The 17,366-nt window shown below is 40.5% G+C and overlaps 1 protein-coding gene across 3 annotated transcripts in view; it reads right to left on the bottom strand.

Moving 5' to 3' along the window:
• Positions 1–17,366, bottom strand: part of FAM178B (family with sequence similarity 178 member B) — a 171,026-nt gene that overhangs the window by 37,605 nt on the left and 116,055 nt on the right. For all 3 annotated transcript variants that reach the window (XM_031951489.1, XM_031951490.1, XM_031951491.1), the window contains exons 11-14: positions 14,335–14,428; positions 13,864–14,040; positions 13,337–13,434; positions 2,169–2,256 (exon numbers count right to left, since the gene is read on the bottom strand). In XM_031951489.1, the coding sequence (XP_031807349.1) occupies positions 2,169–2,256; positions 13,337–13,434; positions 13,864–14,040; positions 14,335–14,428 (457 nt within the window). The remainder of the gene's footprint in view (positions 1–2,168; positions 2,257–13,336; positions 13,435–13,863; positions 14,041–14,334; positions 14,429–17,366) is intronic.

Below are 17,366 nucleotides of genomic sequence, written 5' to 3' on the forward strand. Positions count from 1 at the left end.
GCTCAGTTTCCCAGAAGGCTCAGTCCCAAGCATCCTGACTACATAAGGCATTTTCTTATCAGCTCTCCTGCATTTTCTCACTAGCCCCAAATTACATTGTACTTATTCGGTACATATTATGTATCTTTGTATATACCATAGTATGGGAACTATTATTTTTCCTCAGAACAAGATAAGCTATTGTAGAGAAAGGATCATTTTTTTAGTTTTGGCCAGGTGTGTGGAGCCTATTGTTAAGTTTTTAATAGACTTGTGGGTCTCCATTTCTTTGTGAGATTTTAGTAGACTAGAAGTTGAATCAATAGTGTTGTTTGGCAAACAGAAAAGTTAATCTATTCTTAGTCTATGTTAAGGGATTCCTTGTGTCTGGTGAAAGGCTTGCTGGCTAGACCATGTCTACAACATCACATTAGTCTTGGGCTCCACAATTTAGGAAGGTTGTTGTTAAGCTGGAGAATGACTTGAGGAGGACAGCTAGAGTGTTTATCCCTCCCAAGATCATGTTGAACTATTAAAGATTAGCCTTTGAGTTCAACTCTTCAATGTTTTCTAGATCTCCTTCCTAATTATTTGTTTTTCCTAGTTTTCAGCTTTCTACCATGTTCATAAGAATAGCATGGAAGATTTGGTCAAACGTTCTGATAAAATTTAATGAATTGCTGCAAATCAAAGTCTTAATTTATTGCTTTGTTGATTACCTAGATTTAAGGAAGTAATGGATAAAATGTTAATAATGCAGTTTAAACTTAAAAGTGTGTCATGCATACATTTTTTTCTTCTGGAGAGCTAGTGCTTAAACAGCTACCAGTACATTTCTGTTTAAAACTCTTCTCCCCCACTTCTACTCCAAAGTATTATATAGCATATATATAATGGCTATTTAATAGCATCTATTTGATGATGATTCAGACAGACCCAAATTTTCTGCCTACTTCTATTTGTATGTACTGTCACTAAACTCAATTTATGCAAAACAAAATTGATCACAGAACATTAAGGCTGATGGAGACCTGAAAGATTTAACTCCCTTAGCTCACTAATGAAGAAACAACAGCCTAGAACTTAAATGATCTGCTAAGAGTCACACAGCTAGTGAAAGGGTAAGACTTACTAAGATATATGTTTTCTGATCATCCACTGTTCTACTTGATACACCAAGCTGTGTCTCTCTTCATCTTCACACCAGCTCCTTTTTCAGTACTTCCTATTTCTATCCGTGGCATGACTTATTCTTCTAAGTTGTTCAGCTGATAAACTTTAAAGCTATTTTTGGTTTCTCATTCTTCCAAGGTTTCTCCTTCTCCCGGTTTCTTCTTCTTCAACCCTTTTATTCTATTTGCCACTAAGTCCGACATTTCTTCCTTTGAAGTGTTTCTTGGAAACCACTTCTTCTTTTCCATTTCCATTGCCTCCAACTAGGCTAGGTTCTCATCATCTCATCTCATAACAAGATCCTCTAACAACAGTCTCCTATCTAGTTTCTAAAACTCTTGCTTTTTTCTCTACTACTAACCATCTTCTATACTATTTTCTGTGAGTCTTCTTAAAATCAGGGGTTCATCATGTCTCCTTTTAATTAAAGACTTATATTAACCTCAAACTCTTCTGTTTGACTTTGGTTTAAAGTCAAATAGTATTTATTGAAGAGAGCAAACCCAATTACCTAATTTTCTTTTTAAAAAATTCATTTCTTAAATTTTGAGTTTCAAATTTTCTTCCTCCCTTTCCCTCTCTCCTGCCCATTGAGAAGATATTCTGCTCAACTTTCAAGCTCCCCTATAATTTGACTATATTCTACTTATTCCCACTTTCTTGAGAACACATATAACACAATATTCTTCATTTGTATGACACTAATACAGAGTTGGATCCATGATAATTACTCTCTCTCTCTCTCTCTCTCTCTCTCTCTCTCTATATATATATATATATATATATATATACACATATACACATATATATGTATACATATATATATATATATTGATTAGTTTATAGGACACTAATAAGTTGTGTTTACTATGGCTACTCCAATGCTTACCTCTTTCCCGCCCCCCACACCTCCACTGTAGAATTCTTTTGTTCTCTATATTTGTTATACCTGGCACATGAGTAGGGCATGTTGATATAGCATCAAATTTCCACACTATTTTAATCCTAAAACTTACCTGGGTCTTCTCCTTCCAGAGGGAGAGAACTTCTGTCTGTCCCAATAGCCGGGCAATGATTACAAGGCTGAGTTGACCTCGAAGCTGCCTGTGGGGAAAGAAAAGAAACCTTAGCTATGTTTAGGGGCCAGAGAGAGGCAAGAATATCTGGGAAGAAAAAGAGAATTCAATATATGGGAGAATGCAATATATGGGAAATTTCAATGCCTAAGGATTTTCTGCAGTCAGCAATACAGATAAACCAGACACCCATTTAACATTCTTCCATTCATTCTTTCACCCATATCTCCCTCCCAGGACTGTGCCAAACGCCTGCTGATCCTTTCTTTTTTGACCCCATTCCTCTCATTTTCATCTCTAGCTATAACACAGCACCCCTAGCAGAACAGCTAATCCTGTGGTCACAGAGTCATGATCCCCCAGAACAGAATTCAAAGATGCCAGAATAGAGAAGGGAGGGAAGAAAAAGGCAAAATCTCCTTCTTTCTGCCTCCAGCTGCTCCATAATTAACAATTCTTTAACCTTCTCCCCACACTTGTTGCTTTCCCATGAAGTACCAGATGGTAAGATCTGGCAGTCACTGAAGACGTGGTAAATCCATCATTCTCTCAGGACATGACTTCTCACTTAACTTCTCAAAGCCAGAAGTTCAAGGATTACATTGGAATGACCTAAACTAGCACTGAGCTTCTCCTTTGGAGATCTGTTGAGCTTAGGTATCATTCATTTAATGCACACCAAAGGAATCCACTAGTGGATTAACCGTATAGGGAGAAAGCATTACTTACTACATGTTAGTGAAGATATTTTCCTTTTACTCCTGCCTTAGTCTCACTTATGTGTCCTGACTGCTCTTTATCATGGGTATTACAGGCTCTATGAGTTCTCCTGCAGGCCTTATGGCAATTGAAAGGGCCTCAGGTAATGGAAGGACCAGATGTAATATTCTTCCTATAACAGCAAAAGTCCTTGCCCAGTGTCCAGGAAGCCAGAGTAGCCATAGCCATAATGATAGTAACACACTGAACCTCCGTGGAACCCTTCCAGCTCTCCACACCTATTTTCAGTCTTTAACTCTTTCTCACCAAGTGACTAAAGGGTAATGGGGCAGAGAAGATGGAAGTTGCACCTCATCCAGTCCAGTGCTCCTGTTTGATGGATGCCAAACATCTCTCCCACTTGGGACTCTTTTTCCTAATATTCTTCTATATAATCCCTTAGTCTTCATGCTCTCTAAAATTCTGTGATGTCTGTTTGTTTTTAGAATGGGCTGTGGTAGGGAATCTTTACATCTGTACAGCTGGGAGGGAATAGTACAAACAAACAGAACAATCTTGGGAAAGGGGATAAACAGCAGCAAAAGAGGATGAGTTAATAAGATCAGTTCCAGCTCATTTCTGACTGGGAAAAGTCAGAAAGTGAGTTGTTTAACAAAGTAGGGCTTTTGAAATTTAAAGGGAAAAAAAAGAAAAAGCTCAGACAAGAGGACTATTCTGATACCATCCAAATTTACAAGCATGTTTTATTGTTACACTTTATATTTATACAGGACCCTCCAAAGTGCTATGAGATCTAGGGAAGGGTCACTATGTCCATCTTACTAGTTAATTAAGATATCCGGAAATTCAGAAAACCCAGAGACCCGTTGCACAATTGTCAGACAATATGTGCACAATCTGGAAAATGCTCCACAGTTACAAATTTCTTCTTCTTCCCTCCAATGACCAACCCTACTAGACCTCCCATTTCTGTCCCATGGTAGTTAGGAGCCTCAGCTGTTCTCCGGGGTGCACAGAACAGCTGGATTCAGAGCTGTGGTGGGAGGTAAATCCAGTCCCTGGGCACTACTTCTCCACAGCCAAATTCAGAGCCAGAAGAGTGCTGGCATCTGGGAGCCATTAATCTGAAACCCCAGGCCTGCACTGAGTTAATTAACCCGAGTGTGGGTAGGAAGGGGTGGGGGTGGGGAAGGGTGGGAGAAGGGAGGGGTAAAACTGGGAGGAGAACAGGCCAGAAAAGAAGTACTGGGGTTGGGGGGGGGGAGGGAGGGTAGGAAGTGATTCCAAAATAAAGCAGAGAGAAGAGCGAACCCAGGGCGGGTCAGGACAGGGCTGTCTTCCAGAAATGAAGAAAAGGGATTGGAAAAAAAAGAAGGATGAAAAGAAACCCACATCTGAGTGAACAGAACTTCCCCCCTGCATTGTATTCTACTGCCCACCGTCTTTCATGCTATTGACTTTTAAACAGTCTCCTTCATTCTCATGTCCCCGCTGGGACAAAGAAAATGGGGGCAGGGATAATTTTCCTATTTAACAGATGGGGAAAACTACAACACAGAGGAAAAAGGCTTCCTCAAAGAAAAACATAAAATGTGTCAGTTGGCAAAAAGGGAGGACAGATCTATGTAGGTATTCTAAGTCCCAATCCAATCTTTTGGTTGCTGGTGCCTTTTCTCTCCAATCAGGAAGACCGTCCCCAGCAGATAAATGCAAGCTGGGGACAACTTTGGAAAGAGCAAGGAGCAAGAAATTCTGCTCACAGCTTTGGTTGGTCCAACAGCTGCGGGTTCTCTCCCTCCAAAGCTTCCCTGAAGGCTCCACCCAGCGGTGGTGGGGGCTGGGTCTCAGAGGAACTCTGGAGAGAGCAAGAGGATTCAGAAGCAATTCAAACAACTTTCATATAAGGCAACAGGATGCAGCAGACCTCCGAACGCATGCACCAGATCCGGCCCAGCCTCTGCCTTCCCCCCCGTCACAGGGAGGCCAGAGCTCCACAGAGCTCGTTCCCTGTACACCCCATCTCCCAGAGACTAGCACAGATTCAGTCGGCACTTTCATGCCGCGATGGGGAGACTGAGGCAGGAGAGAAGCAGCTTTGTCCCATCCAGAAGGAAGAATGGGGAGGGAGGCCCCCACAGCTGGCAGTCAGAGAAGCTTTTTATTCAGCTCCTGTTCCCTTTCCACACGTTTGGTCCCCGGCCAGGGGAGAAAGCGGCCAAAATCTCCAGCTGGGGCAGACCACCTCCAAGGCCTTCAGGCACATCCCCTTGACTGGAGAGCCTGGGAGGGACACGAACCAGGGAACCTGCCCAGAGTCCACTCCATCTCAGTCTGATAACCTGAGTCTCAGGAGAGGGAGGGGGAAGGAGGGGAGGCTAATTCCAGACAACAGTCAGCTACTGTCCACATCCCCTCTTTCGCTGTGAGTGGTGCTCTAACACTGAATGGGTCACTGAGATTTCTAGGGGCTTGGAAGTTATGCAAATCTCCATATAGATCCTTAGCCAAGTCTTTGGCCTTTTACAGTCAAATGCAAAGAGAGTCCAGCTTTACTTCCTCCGTGAAATCCTCCTTTGCTCATTAACTGATTCCCCACCCCACCCCCAACTCTGGCCTTCAACTCGGGCCAAGACCTTTTGTATGTCTGGCTCCAATCAGAGTGTAATCCTACACCACACATACATCCTGTATACATATCTATCAATCAGCCAGCCAACAGACAATTATTAATTGCTCACTATATACCAGGCGCTGGGCTGATACTGGTGCGGGAGATACAGTCCCCATATCTTACAACCCCTTAAGTTCCTGGAATTTACAAATCCTTTAGGGCAGGACTATTTAAACTTTTTCCACTCCATCCCCCTTTTTTTTCCAGAGAATTTTTTCTGTGGCCCCAGGTATTTAGTTATGTAAAATAGGTATACAAATCAAACATTTATTGGTAATAAATCATAATTTTATGACACCCACATTCAGTTATGTGAGTGACCCCATATGGGATGTTAAACCACAATTTAAGAAGCTTTGCTTTAGGGGATACCATATGGACACATGGAAGTAACAAGGTGGTTCAGTGTACTGGGCGTGAGTTCAAATTCTGACACTGACACTAGCCCTGTGATCCTAGGAGTCACTTAACCTTGTTTGTCTCAGTTTCTTTATCTGTAAAATGAGCTGGAGAAGGAAATGGCAAACCACTCCAGTATCATTGCCAAGAAAATTGTAAATAGGGTCATGAAAAGTCAGATGTGACTGAACAATAACAACAATTTCAGCTTATTGCTTATAATCTAAAGGAGCAGGTGAGACTAATAAACATAAAAGTTCTAAACAAAAAGAAAGCAGAGATAAAAGTGTAGATGATATGGACTTTATTGAGAGTAGCCTTGGGATTAAATTTGAACTCGGGTCCTCCTGACTCCAAGGTCAGTGTTCCAGCCACTGCACCATCTAGCTGTCCTGGTGGTAGCCTTCTAAATGGTCTAGCTGTCTCAGATTTCTCCACATTTTTTCCAATGCACGTTCCACATAAATGCTAAGGTGATATTCTTAAAGCACAAATCCAGCAAAGTCACTCCTCTGCTTAATATGCTTTCAATCAGTTTTATGTGTCATAGATCTCTCCAGTAGCATTCTGGGGAAGCCTATGGGCTCCGTTTATTGTTGCCTACATTCATAATTGAAAGAAGTGCTAAACTTTACATAGAAGGTAGGGAAAATAAAGATATAATATTTTTCTCATTCAAGTTCAGGGATCCTGTGAAATCTATGAACCCTTTCAAGTTAAGAATCCATGCTCCAGTGACTGACTCATTTTGTTTCTAAAATGAAATATATTTCTGGCATTTTTAGTCTTTATAACCAAGCTCCAGTTTCATCTCCTGACCTATTATTTATCAGTCCTTATCACATACCCTACAATGCCCAAATTGGCTTTCTTGATGTTCTTCACACAAGATAAAATTATCTCATGACTTTGCTTATCAATGGGATGTTCCCCATGCCTGCAATGTAAAATTGCCTCATCTCTGCTTTTTTGAACCCCCAGCTTCTTTCAAGACTGTCAGTTAACTGGTCATCCTGCCATCTAGGGGAGGGGGGTGGGTGAGTAAGAGGTGAAAAATTGGAACAAGAGGTTTGGCAATTGTTAATGCTGTAAAGTTACCCATGTATATATCCTGTAAATAAAAGGCTATTAAATTAAAAAAAAAAAAAAAAAGACTGTCAGTTAGTTGAAAGATGCCTACTATGTGAAAGCATAGTGCTAAGTGCTAAAGATACAAAAAAAGCCCCTCCCCCCAAAAAAATAGTGCTGTCAAGGAATTCACAGTTTAATGGGGGAGAGAACCTGCAAATAACTTTGTAAAAACAAGATATATGCAGGATAAATTGGGAGTAATCTCAGAGAGAAGGCAGAAGAGAGTAAGGAGGACTGGAAAAGGCTTCTTACAAAAGATAAACCTTTAGCTGAGACTTGTAGGAAGCCAGGAGAGGCAAGAAGGGAAGAAGCAGAGATGAGAAGGTAAAGTGTTCCCAGGATGGAGATCAACTCGTGAAAATGCCCAGATTTTAAGGGGATTCAGGGTCTCAGGACTTGACCACTGATTAGATGCGGTGGCGGGTAGTTAAGAGTGAGGAGCTGAGGATCACTGTAGGATGATGGCCCTCTCACAGTAACAGAGAAATCAGGAAGAAGGAAAGGCTTGGAAGATAACTTCACCCTAATTGCCATTTAAAGAAAAAGACAGTCTCTTACAGAAAAATAATCCTCATAACTCTTATCTTTCTTATTAGCTTCCCTCAAGTCTGTGGAACTTTTTTCACTATTAACTCTAATTTACCAGAGACCATTATAGGGTCCCTTCAGAAGAACACAAGCCAAACCCTCCTCTTCCTTGATCCAATGCTACGAGAGAATTTTCCAGTATCAGGCTTGGAGGATCCAACACTTTCATTAATGAATCAGTGGCTACAGTAGACCCAAAGATGGCTGGAAATTCTTGCTTTGTGCTTGAGCACCTAAGCAGAATAAGATGGTACACTTACAATAAAGCAATCGTGTTCATGGGTCACTGTGGGCACAAAACCCATTGAGACCGCCACTAGCTAAGCTGGAAACAAACAATAAAATGGGGCTGTTCCATTTCCAGCAACACAATCAATGAACAAGTACGTATTATGAACCCCACTGTGTGCCTAGGACCATACTGGGCAGTGAGTATGTAAAGACAAAAAAAAGGTAGTCCTAGCCCTCCAGGAGTTTTTTAAAATCCAGGCAGAGGAAAATGAGAGCGAGAGAGACAGGCAGACACACATAACATATATAAACCACATATATATATATATATATATATATATATATACATACAAATGCTATATACACACATAACTCACACACGTATACATATATAAACCATATATGTGGTTTATATACAATTTATATCTATATAAAAACCATAGTATATACACATGTAAATCATATAGAACCATATATAAACCACACATATGTGTGTGCATGTGTTTACACACACACACACACACACACACACTTCAAGGTAATTTGGGGGAAAGACACGAATAGCTCAAGGGATCAGGAAAGCCCCATGAAGAAAGTAACATTTGAAGTGAGCTTTTAAGGATACCTAGGATCCTGAAAGATAGACAGCAAGGAGGAGGGAGTGCCTTCCAGGGAGAGGACAAGAGTGTTATCTATGGAGCTCAGCCAGTGGGCTAGCTGGAAGGCCAGCAAGGTAGTGGAACTAGATTGTGAAAAGTTCTAAATATTATAGGGGAGTTTATATTTGGTGCTCGAGATAGATGGAAGCCACCAGAGTTTACTGAGAAGGAGAGTGATGTGATAAGATAGGCCTGTTAGTAAAAATCAATTTGGCAGTTGGGTGAAGGAGGGATAGGAGAGGGGAGGGAACAATTTTGGAGGCTGTTGGGGAGAAGGGAAGGAAGTGAGCATTTATATAGTGTCTACTATGTGCTGGAGATATTAATTCAGTTGATTTTCTCAGTAACCTCAGGAGGTAGGTGCTGCTATTGTCCATTTTATAGTTGGAAAATAAAAAAACACAGACGTATACAAAGATTAGGTGACTTTGTCAGGATCACATAGCTAGTGAGTACCTGAGGCTGCATCTGAACTCAGGAGACCCTGATTCCAAGCCCTGCATCTCTGTTGTTATAGCCCAGGTGAAAGGGGATGCGGGGACAAGCTAGGATGGTGGCTGTTTGAGTGGTGAGAAGGAGACATAGATGAGAGTTGTAGAGGATGTGGTGAATATCTCAGAATCTGCTAATTAAAAGAATAGCAGCTCACTTGGTCATTTAAAAACCCATCCTAGGGATTAGCCCTCTCTGACTCTGTCTCTCTCTACCACCCCATCTCCCTTTGTCTCTTGTCTTTCTCTTTGCTACTATAACAGTTCTCATCATCTTTACAGGTCTAAAAAGTGTTATTCTTTTTCCCTGTTTCTAAGAGGAAAGCTCATATAGCATATAGCACATGGCTAGAGGTCACACAATAATAGTGGAACTGGACATAAATCCCTGGAGTGTTCAAGAGGCTCTCAAACAGAATATATGATTGAAGCTGGCTGGAAGCACATATTCAAAGATCCCTAAAAAAGGCAAAGTAATACTTTTTTGTGCTCTAAGAATATATTATGTTTTAGGATGACAATGAAAGAAAAACAAAGTCTTCCTATCCTACAGAAGATTTTAAGTTGAGGAAACACTATAGACACATGAAACAGTAACAATGAAATACAGTATAGAATTGTGCCAAAATAACGCTACAAAAAAATAGCACAAAGATGGGGGAAGTCAATTTAAGGTTGGAATAGTCAGAAAAGTCTTAGTGAGGTAGGATTGGAGCCCTAAAAATATGCTGTCGACAAGCATTATTAACCAGGCAGACACTGTGTTAAGTGCTGGAGATATATAAAGAGGCAAAAAAAGCCCCTACTTTCAAGAAGCTTATAGTCTAATGGAGAGGACAATTTGCAAAAACGTTTGTACAAATAAGATACAACCAGGATAAACTGAAATAGGATAGTTAGATGTTATTCAATCTTATCTAACTCTTTGTGTCCCCATTTAGAATTTTCTTGGCAAAGATACTAGGGTATCTTTTCTGCTTATTTTATAGATGCTTTGCTGCTTTATAGAAGCTTTTCTGCTTATTTTATAGATGAGGAAATTGGGGCAAATGGGCTTACGTGACTTTCCCAGGATCCCACAGCTAGCAAGAATCTGAGGATGGATTTGAACTCAAGTCTTCCTGAGTCCAGGTCCAGTGGTTGGTACCATTTAACTACCATAAACAGGTAGATAGAAAGGGAAAAAAAACATTGCAAATGAGGGAAATGCATGTTCAAAGTCTCAAAATCCATAATGATAGCATGGCATATTTGGGTGATGGTGATTAGTCTGGTTAGGCTAAAACACAGGAAATAAGAGGAAATGAGATTAAATAGGTAGACTGGAGCTTTGGATGGCAGGTTTCTCTCTGCTGGCAAATAGGGACTTCCTAGAGATTTTTGTGTAGAAGGGGAGCATCACAAATAATAGTAAACACTTATATAGGACTTTAAAGTTTACAAATCACTTTATATACGTTTTGTCATTTGAGCCTCACATAACAATCTTGTAAAGTAGGTATTAGAAATATCATTCTCATTTTATAGGCAAGAAAACTAATGCTCAGAAGTCTTAAATAACTTGCCCATTCTTGTAGGTATTTTTTTTTTAATTAAAGCTTTTTATTTTCAAAACATATGGGCTGATTTTTCAACATTGATCCTTGTATAGCCTTATATTCCAAATTTTCCACTCCTTCTTCCCATCCTCTCCCCTAGATGGCAAGCAATCCAATATATGTTATACATGTTAAAATATACATTAAATCCAACATATGTAAACATATTTATACAGTAATCTTGCTGCATAAGAAAAATCAGATCAAAAAGGAAATGAGCAAGAAAATTAAATCCAAACAAACAACAACAAAAAGAGTGAGGATGTTATGTTGTGATCCACACTCAGCTCCTACAGGACAGTCCTCTCTCTCGGTGTAGATGGCTCTATTCATCACAACATCATTGGAACTGGCTTCAATCATCTCATTGTTTAAGAGAGCCACGTCCATCAGAATTGATCATCTCATGTACAATGATCTCCTGGTTCTGCTCATTTCATTCAGCACCCATTCTTGTAATCTCTCCAGACCTCTCTAAAATCATCTTGCTGATCGTTTCTTATAGAACAATAATATTCCATAACATTCATCATTCTCATAGTTAATATATATCAGAGGGGACATTTGAATCCAATTTTTCTTGACTACAAGACCAATATTGAATCTCCTGAGTTACACTGTTTCTACCAAGACAAAGATGAATAGAGGCAACAGGTAGTAAACTGATATCCCATGAGCATCCGAAATGTAGCATGTCAAGAGATATTCATAATTTTCCTCCCTAAAGCCACCACTGCTCACAACTTCTCTATTTCTGCTGATAGCACTACTATTCTCCTACTCAGGTTCAAAGCATCAGAAGCATCCTTGACTCTTCTCTTTCTTCCACCTCCTACATAGAAACAGTTTTGTTAAATTCCATTAACTCTACCTCTAAAATGTCTTGCACATCCCCTTCTTTATATTCCCATGACCTCTACAAAGTTCAGTTCCTTAACATTTCCCACCTGGACACCAAAATACCATCTTGAATGACTTCTCTATCTTCCTCTTCGCATTTTCCACATTTGAATAACAAAAGTTTTCCTAAACCATAGGTCTGAGCACATGCTACCTTCTAGCTTCAGCAGCTCTCTTTGGTCTTGAAAATACAAGGCTAATTCCTTAACCCTCCACAATCTGACTCTAACCTATCTTTCCAGCTTAATTTACATATAACTTTCTTTTTACACATTTCTACAATCCAGTCAAACTAGACTGCTGGATGTTCCCAAACTCAATGTTAAATCTCTTTGCTCTGATACGCTTATTCTATCTATTCTATCATATTTAGATTGTAGTGTGTGACAAAGTGGAAAACAGATTGAATATAGAATAAGAGGGTTCAAAATTTGAATTATGATTCAGTTCTTAGTTTCTGTATAATCCTATTTAAAAAGTCACTTGACCATTCAGGGTCTCAGTTTCTTCCTCTCTAAAATAAAAGGTTTGAACTAAATGACTTCCTAAATTCCAGCTAAGGCTTAGTTCTAAAATCTCTGATCTCTTAATTCATTCTCCATTCAATTCCACATACTTGAATCCTTATCTTCCTTCAACTTGAATGTTACTTCCTCTGTAGAAGCTTCCAGGATCCAGCCTCCTCTTCCCTTCCTCCTTCACTTTGTTATCTCTCTCTCTATCCAAATTTTCTCCTCTTTACTTATCTGAATACATAGTGTTATCACTCCAGTAGAAAATATGTTCCATAAGGACACAGACTTTTTCATTTTTGTCCTTTATCCCCATTATTGCCCACAACTATGGCTTAGTATTTAAGCTAGTATCTAATATGGCTATTGAATTGAATTAAATTTAATTATTTCAGCCATTAAATGTGTATTGATGCCACACCCTTTGCAATTGTACAAATGTGGACCCTGCTAGCAGCCAGGTGCTGAGCAGGCAGCTCAAAAGTCTAGACTTGTCTAATACTGTCTTTGCTTCAACAGGAAATCTGGTTCCTTTCACTCCTTGGGGACAGAGCTTCTTGGAGCCCAGCTCCTTCAAATGGAGAGTAGGTATTTATTTTCCTTTGCAGAGAATGTAGGAAAGTTGGTTTTTTTTTTGTTGTTGTTTGTTTGTTTTTTTTTTTTTTTTTTTTTTTCCCCTCTTGCTTTTGACCTAAATTTGTAGGACTAGAATAGGCTTCTTTCACCTTAGGAACAACATTGTCTAGCAGCTCAGGGCAACTGCATCTGGTGACTTGTTCTGTTCATTTTTTGGCACCTCTTGATGACAAGTTAATTGCATTAGGCAATTGTTTACTAATAGACTCAAGTTAAGCAGTTTAGGTTTATTTATGGGCTCACCAGCTCATCCTCTTTGGGGTAACTCCTTTGTTTCTAGAATATATCCCCTTAATTTCTTAGGGACTTGGGGAATAAAGAGTAACCTCTTTCATGGGTATTCCTTCCATCTTTAAGGGAAGAAGAACATAGGCCAGTAGGTATGCTAGACTTAATCTTGTCCACACACACTCCTCTTCCCCAGATGTACTCAAGCACACAACAATGTTGACACAACCAAGGATACATATTCCAGCACGCTCTTGAGGCTTTGGCCCCAATCTTAAGAGCTTCACACAGACCCTACAGAGATGAAGTGTCTCACTGTGGAAACAGAGATGGAAAAAATGTACCTGCCACGGGTAGTAACGTCCAGGACAAGCTGCACTGCAGCCAGCAGGTTGTGATGGTGATCAGACACCAAGCTCAACATGCAGCAGAGTTCTGGGAGCTGCCAAAAAAGGAGACGGGGATCAGCAAGGCTGGGGTGGGACACAGAAGTGACGCTGCTCCCTCCACTTCATAAGGGCCCCCACTGAGAAACAAGCCAGCTACTTTGGAAAGAACCTACAGAGTCTAAAGACTATAGCACGTGGGAGCAGGCTCATGAAGGCAGGATTACTGAGGTGGAAAATGAGATAAAAGCTTTGGACAGAGAGCCCAATTTCTTTTTAAAACCCTAAGTTCATTCACCTAAGAGATGCCCTCCTTGGACTTACAAAAGTACTAAGTCAAGAAATTCTAGAACAAAAAAAGTACTAACAGAGTTTAGAGGGTTTTGAAGAGCAGGGGCAAGAATGAAAGAACTGGAAGAATGAAATGAAAGGAGCAGCACTGAGCCCTCCAAGACAGGGTAGCAGGAGAGGCTTGTTGTTCCCACCTTCTCTGACCAGTCTTTAACGTCCTCCAGTAACATGAGCAAGAGCTGCTGAAGGTCAGCACTGGGCAGCAGCCGCAACTGTCTATCCAGACTGGCTCGGCATAATAGGTACATCAGGCTGAGCAGTTCCCCATCCGTGTAAGCACTCCGCCGGGTCATGATACACAATGTCAGGAACTAGAGAGACAAAATCAGCGGCAAGGGGGATGGCGGGAACGCCCAAGGGCAAGGACAGTGCCCCTCTTAGGAGACTTGGTGGCAAAGTTTTGGCTCCCGATTCCTTTTAGCAATACTGAATGTGATTCAGGTGAAAGGAAGACTGAAAGAAGCCTGAGCCCCAAGCCACTTGATGGGGAAAGGCACTGGCTCAAAGATTAAAAAAAAATTGGTTACCATGTGGCATTTGTATATCCAGGCAGGGAGAGGAGGAACTGTGTGGAAGAACAGGTAAAATAGACCCACCCAACTAACCTTACAGATGTAGCTAAGGCTAGTTTCCAGCTCAGTATCTGGTGTGGAGGCCTTTTGTTCTCTTGAACTCGTATCATCATCAATCTCAAATATCCTAAAATGAGGCAAAAACAACAAATTTGATCACAGAAAAACGCAATGAGGAAAAGGCAATAGGAACCTAACAGAGAGAGGGAAGAGTCTACAGGCTTAATTTAGAGACACTTGAAAAGCTAAAACCCAACTACCCTGCCATATGAGGGTCTTTTTTTTTTTTCCATAAAAAATTGTTGCTTCTAGCTTTTGTTTTCTACAGAATCCCATTTATTAAGCACACGACTATTTTCCCACCCACCCCTATCGCCTTCCAATGAGAAAAAAAAAAAAATTTCCCTACATTTTGTGAAGATCTGAATATTATTTATCTCATCCTCTTAGAAGGTAAAGATGATTGATTTGAGCTAAAAGGGACCTTTAGAATCTCCTGGTACCACCTCCTTATTTTACAACAGGGGAAAATTAAACTCAGAATGGATAATCAACTTGTTCAAACACAGAGACAGTAAATGCCTGAGCCTGGATTTGGCTCCAGATGCCAAGACTCCAAATCCAACGATCTCTCCTCCCACCTTGTAAAGACAAGGGTAGAGGGCATTCTCTCTATAGGAAATACATCTTGATAATGACATGTAGGAGAATTATAAAAACCTAGGTGTGCTGGCCACAATGCATGAGAGAAATACAACTAGTTAAAGTCCTCTTTTCATATTTATTTTGAGAGACTAAGTTGCTTTGGTCTTTTGAGGCAGACAAGCAGACAGGCTTTGACACTAGTGTTTGATCTTGAGCAAATCACTGTTTCCATGCCTCAGTTTTCTCATTTGTAGAATGACAACAATATACTGCCTGCCTTACCAACTTGTTTTAAGTAAAGTACCTTGAAAACCCTAATATGTTAAATATTATGATTTTTGAGAGGCAGTCTGGGAGCCAGCAAAACCTGAATTCAGATCCTACTTCTGACTCCCACTGAATAGTTATGTGACCACAAGGACATCACCTAACATCTCAGAGCCACAGGAAACTCTCTGAGACCCCAAGTAAGAGACGAGCTGCTGATCATGTGCATCAGTGGAGAGGATTCCATCCCTGGAGTTCCCCACAACAATAAACCACATACTTCTCAGAGGAGCTTTTTAGGACCCATGGGAGTTGGTACCAGTGGCCTAATGTGGAGGAGCTGGGAGTGGGCCCAGCCACCCATTCCTGATGTTAGTATTTATTAGGAACAGAAGAAGGGCAAGGGTGGGACCTCAGAGAGGGAACTGCTGGGACTGGGTGGTACATCTGGCTGAGTTGGGCTTATGCCCACATACAAGTATGGTACTGGGGGCATGTGCCTGTGTGGATCTTAGCTCGTCACTGGAGATGGTTTGATATTTCTTGGTGTTTTTCAGAATTTGAACTTGTATTATTATGCACATTTGTTGTAAATGTGCCCTTTCCACAGGAATGTTGATAATGGGGGCTGATGAATATGCCTTTTCTGTGTTTTGTGGGGGTAGCATAAAGAGGGTAGGCTACAAATATGACTAAATCTTTATGTAAGGGTGGGATAAAATGACAACACTTTTCTTCAGGAAAAGAAATGCTGATCTTGATGACTACATGAGAGCAAGGAGCCCTCCCCAGCACTCTCACCAAAGCTATAAAATGAAACATTCATTAGGGTTCAATACGCTGGTTTTCTTTGGGAGCAGCATGCAGAGGGTTGTAGTCTAACTGACGACAATGGGTTTCTCTATTCCCTGCACTTCTGAGGAATCACTTGACTGAAACTTTGGCGTCTGTGGCTGCTATTCTGAGAATAAGAATCATCTGCTCCCACGAGTCTCCTCCATAGTTTCCAGTGAGAAAGCATGGAGAACGGGGATTTCACAGTCAAACAACCCTCATTTCTCCACCTGGATTCAATGGCTATTAGTGACATTTCCATTGTTTCCCTTCACAAACAAGATGATTTCATTTATTTTATTTCATTTCATACCTGGCTAAAGCTTTTAACATAGTGGGACAGAAAGGAATGTGTTTTGGTGGTCAAACACTAGAATTAGGCATCTGCCCTGAACAAATCACATCACTGCTCTGTGCCTCAGTTTCCACATATGTTCTTCCCAACAGAGAAAAAAAAGAGTTCTCCCTATAAAATTATCTGAGCTATTTTAATGGAAGGGGGCTGTTGTTCTTGTTCAGTTGTGTCTGGTTCTTTATGACCCCATCTGGGGTTCTCTTGGAAAAGATCCTAGAGTAGTTTACCGTTATTACCTTCTCCAGTTCATGTTACAGATGAGGAAGATGAGGAAAATAGGGTTAAGAGCCTAGAATCACAGAGCTGGTAAATAATGTCTGAAACTAGATTTGAACTCAGGAAAATGAGCCTTCCTGATTCCAAGCTCAGTGCTCTAACCATTAGCATTCCGCAATGGAAATTGATAAATAAAATAAACTAAATTCTAGCCCTCAATACAGATTAGTTTTTAATTCAATAAGCATTTAAGTGGCTGGTGTGCAAAGCAAACAAAGCACTGAGAAAGGCAGCATGTTTAGATATGGTTTGGTCACTGCTTTTCTGAGGGCTTACAAGGTGAGCAGACAGATAAGGAATAATCACTAATAATGATAAATACAATATAACAGGAGAAGTAGGTTGGAAAGCTAAGATAGGCAGGGAAGGAACTAGCTCATTCCTAATAAGCTTCACTTAGAGTTTTGAAGGACTCAACAGGTAAGAAGAGACACAGAGAAAATTATGGGTAGAGGGAATGGCATAAGCAAAGACATGGAGGTAAAAAATTGTACTTTGTCGCTTGTAGGGACAGAGAACAGTCTAGTCTGGCTCTTTTAAAATCTAAATTTAACTTCTCCAGTACAACATAGTAGAAAGACTGCTAGACTAGGTGTTGGGAAGAGATCCAGAATCAAATCCTGCCTCTGGCTCTTACTAGCTTTGTGACAATCCATTAAATACTTATCTTCCTTAAGCTTCAGTTTTC

The sequence above is a fragment of the Sarcophilus harrisii genome, chromosome 2 (genome assembly GCF_902635505.1).
Source record: "Sarcophilus harrisii chromosome 2, mSarHar1.11, whole genome shotgun sequence".
Lineage (NCBI taxonomy): Eukaryota > Metazoa > Chordata > Mammalia > Dasyuromorphia > Dasyuridae > Sarcophilus > Sarcophilus harrisii.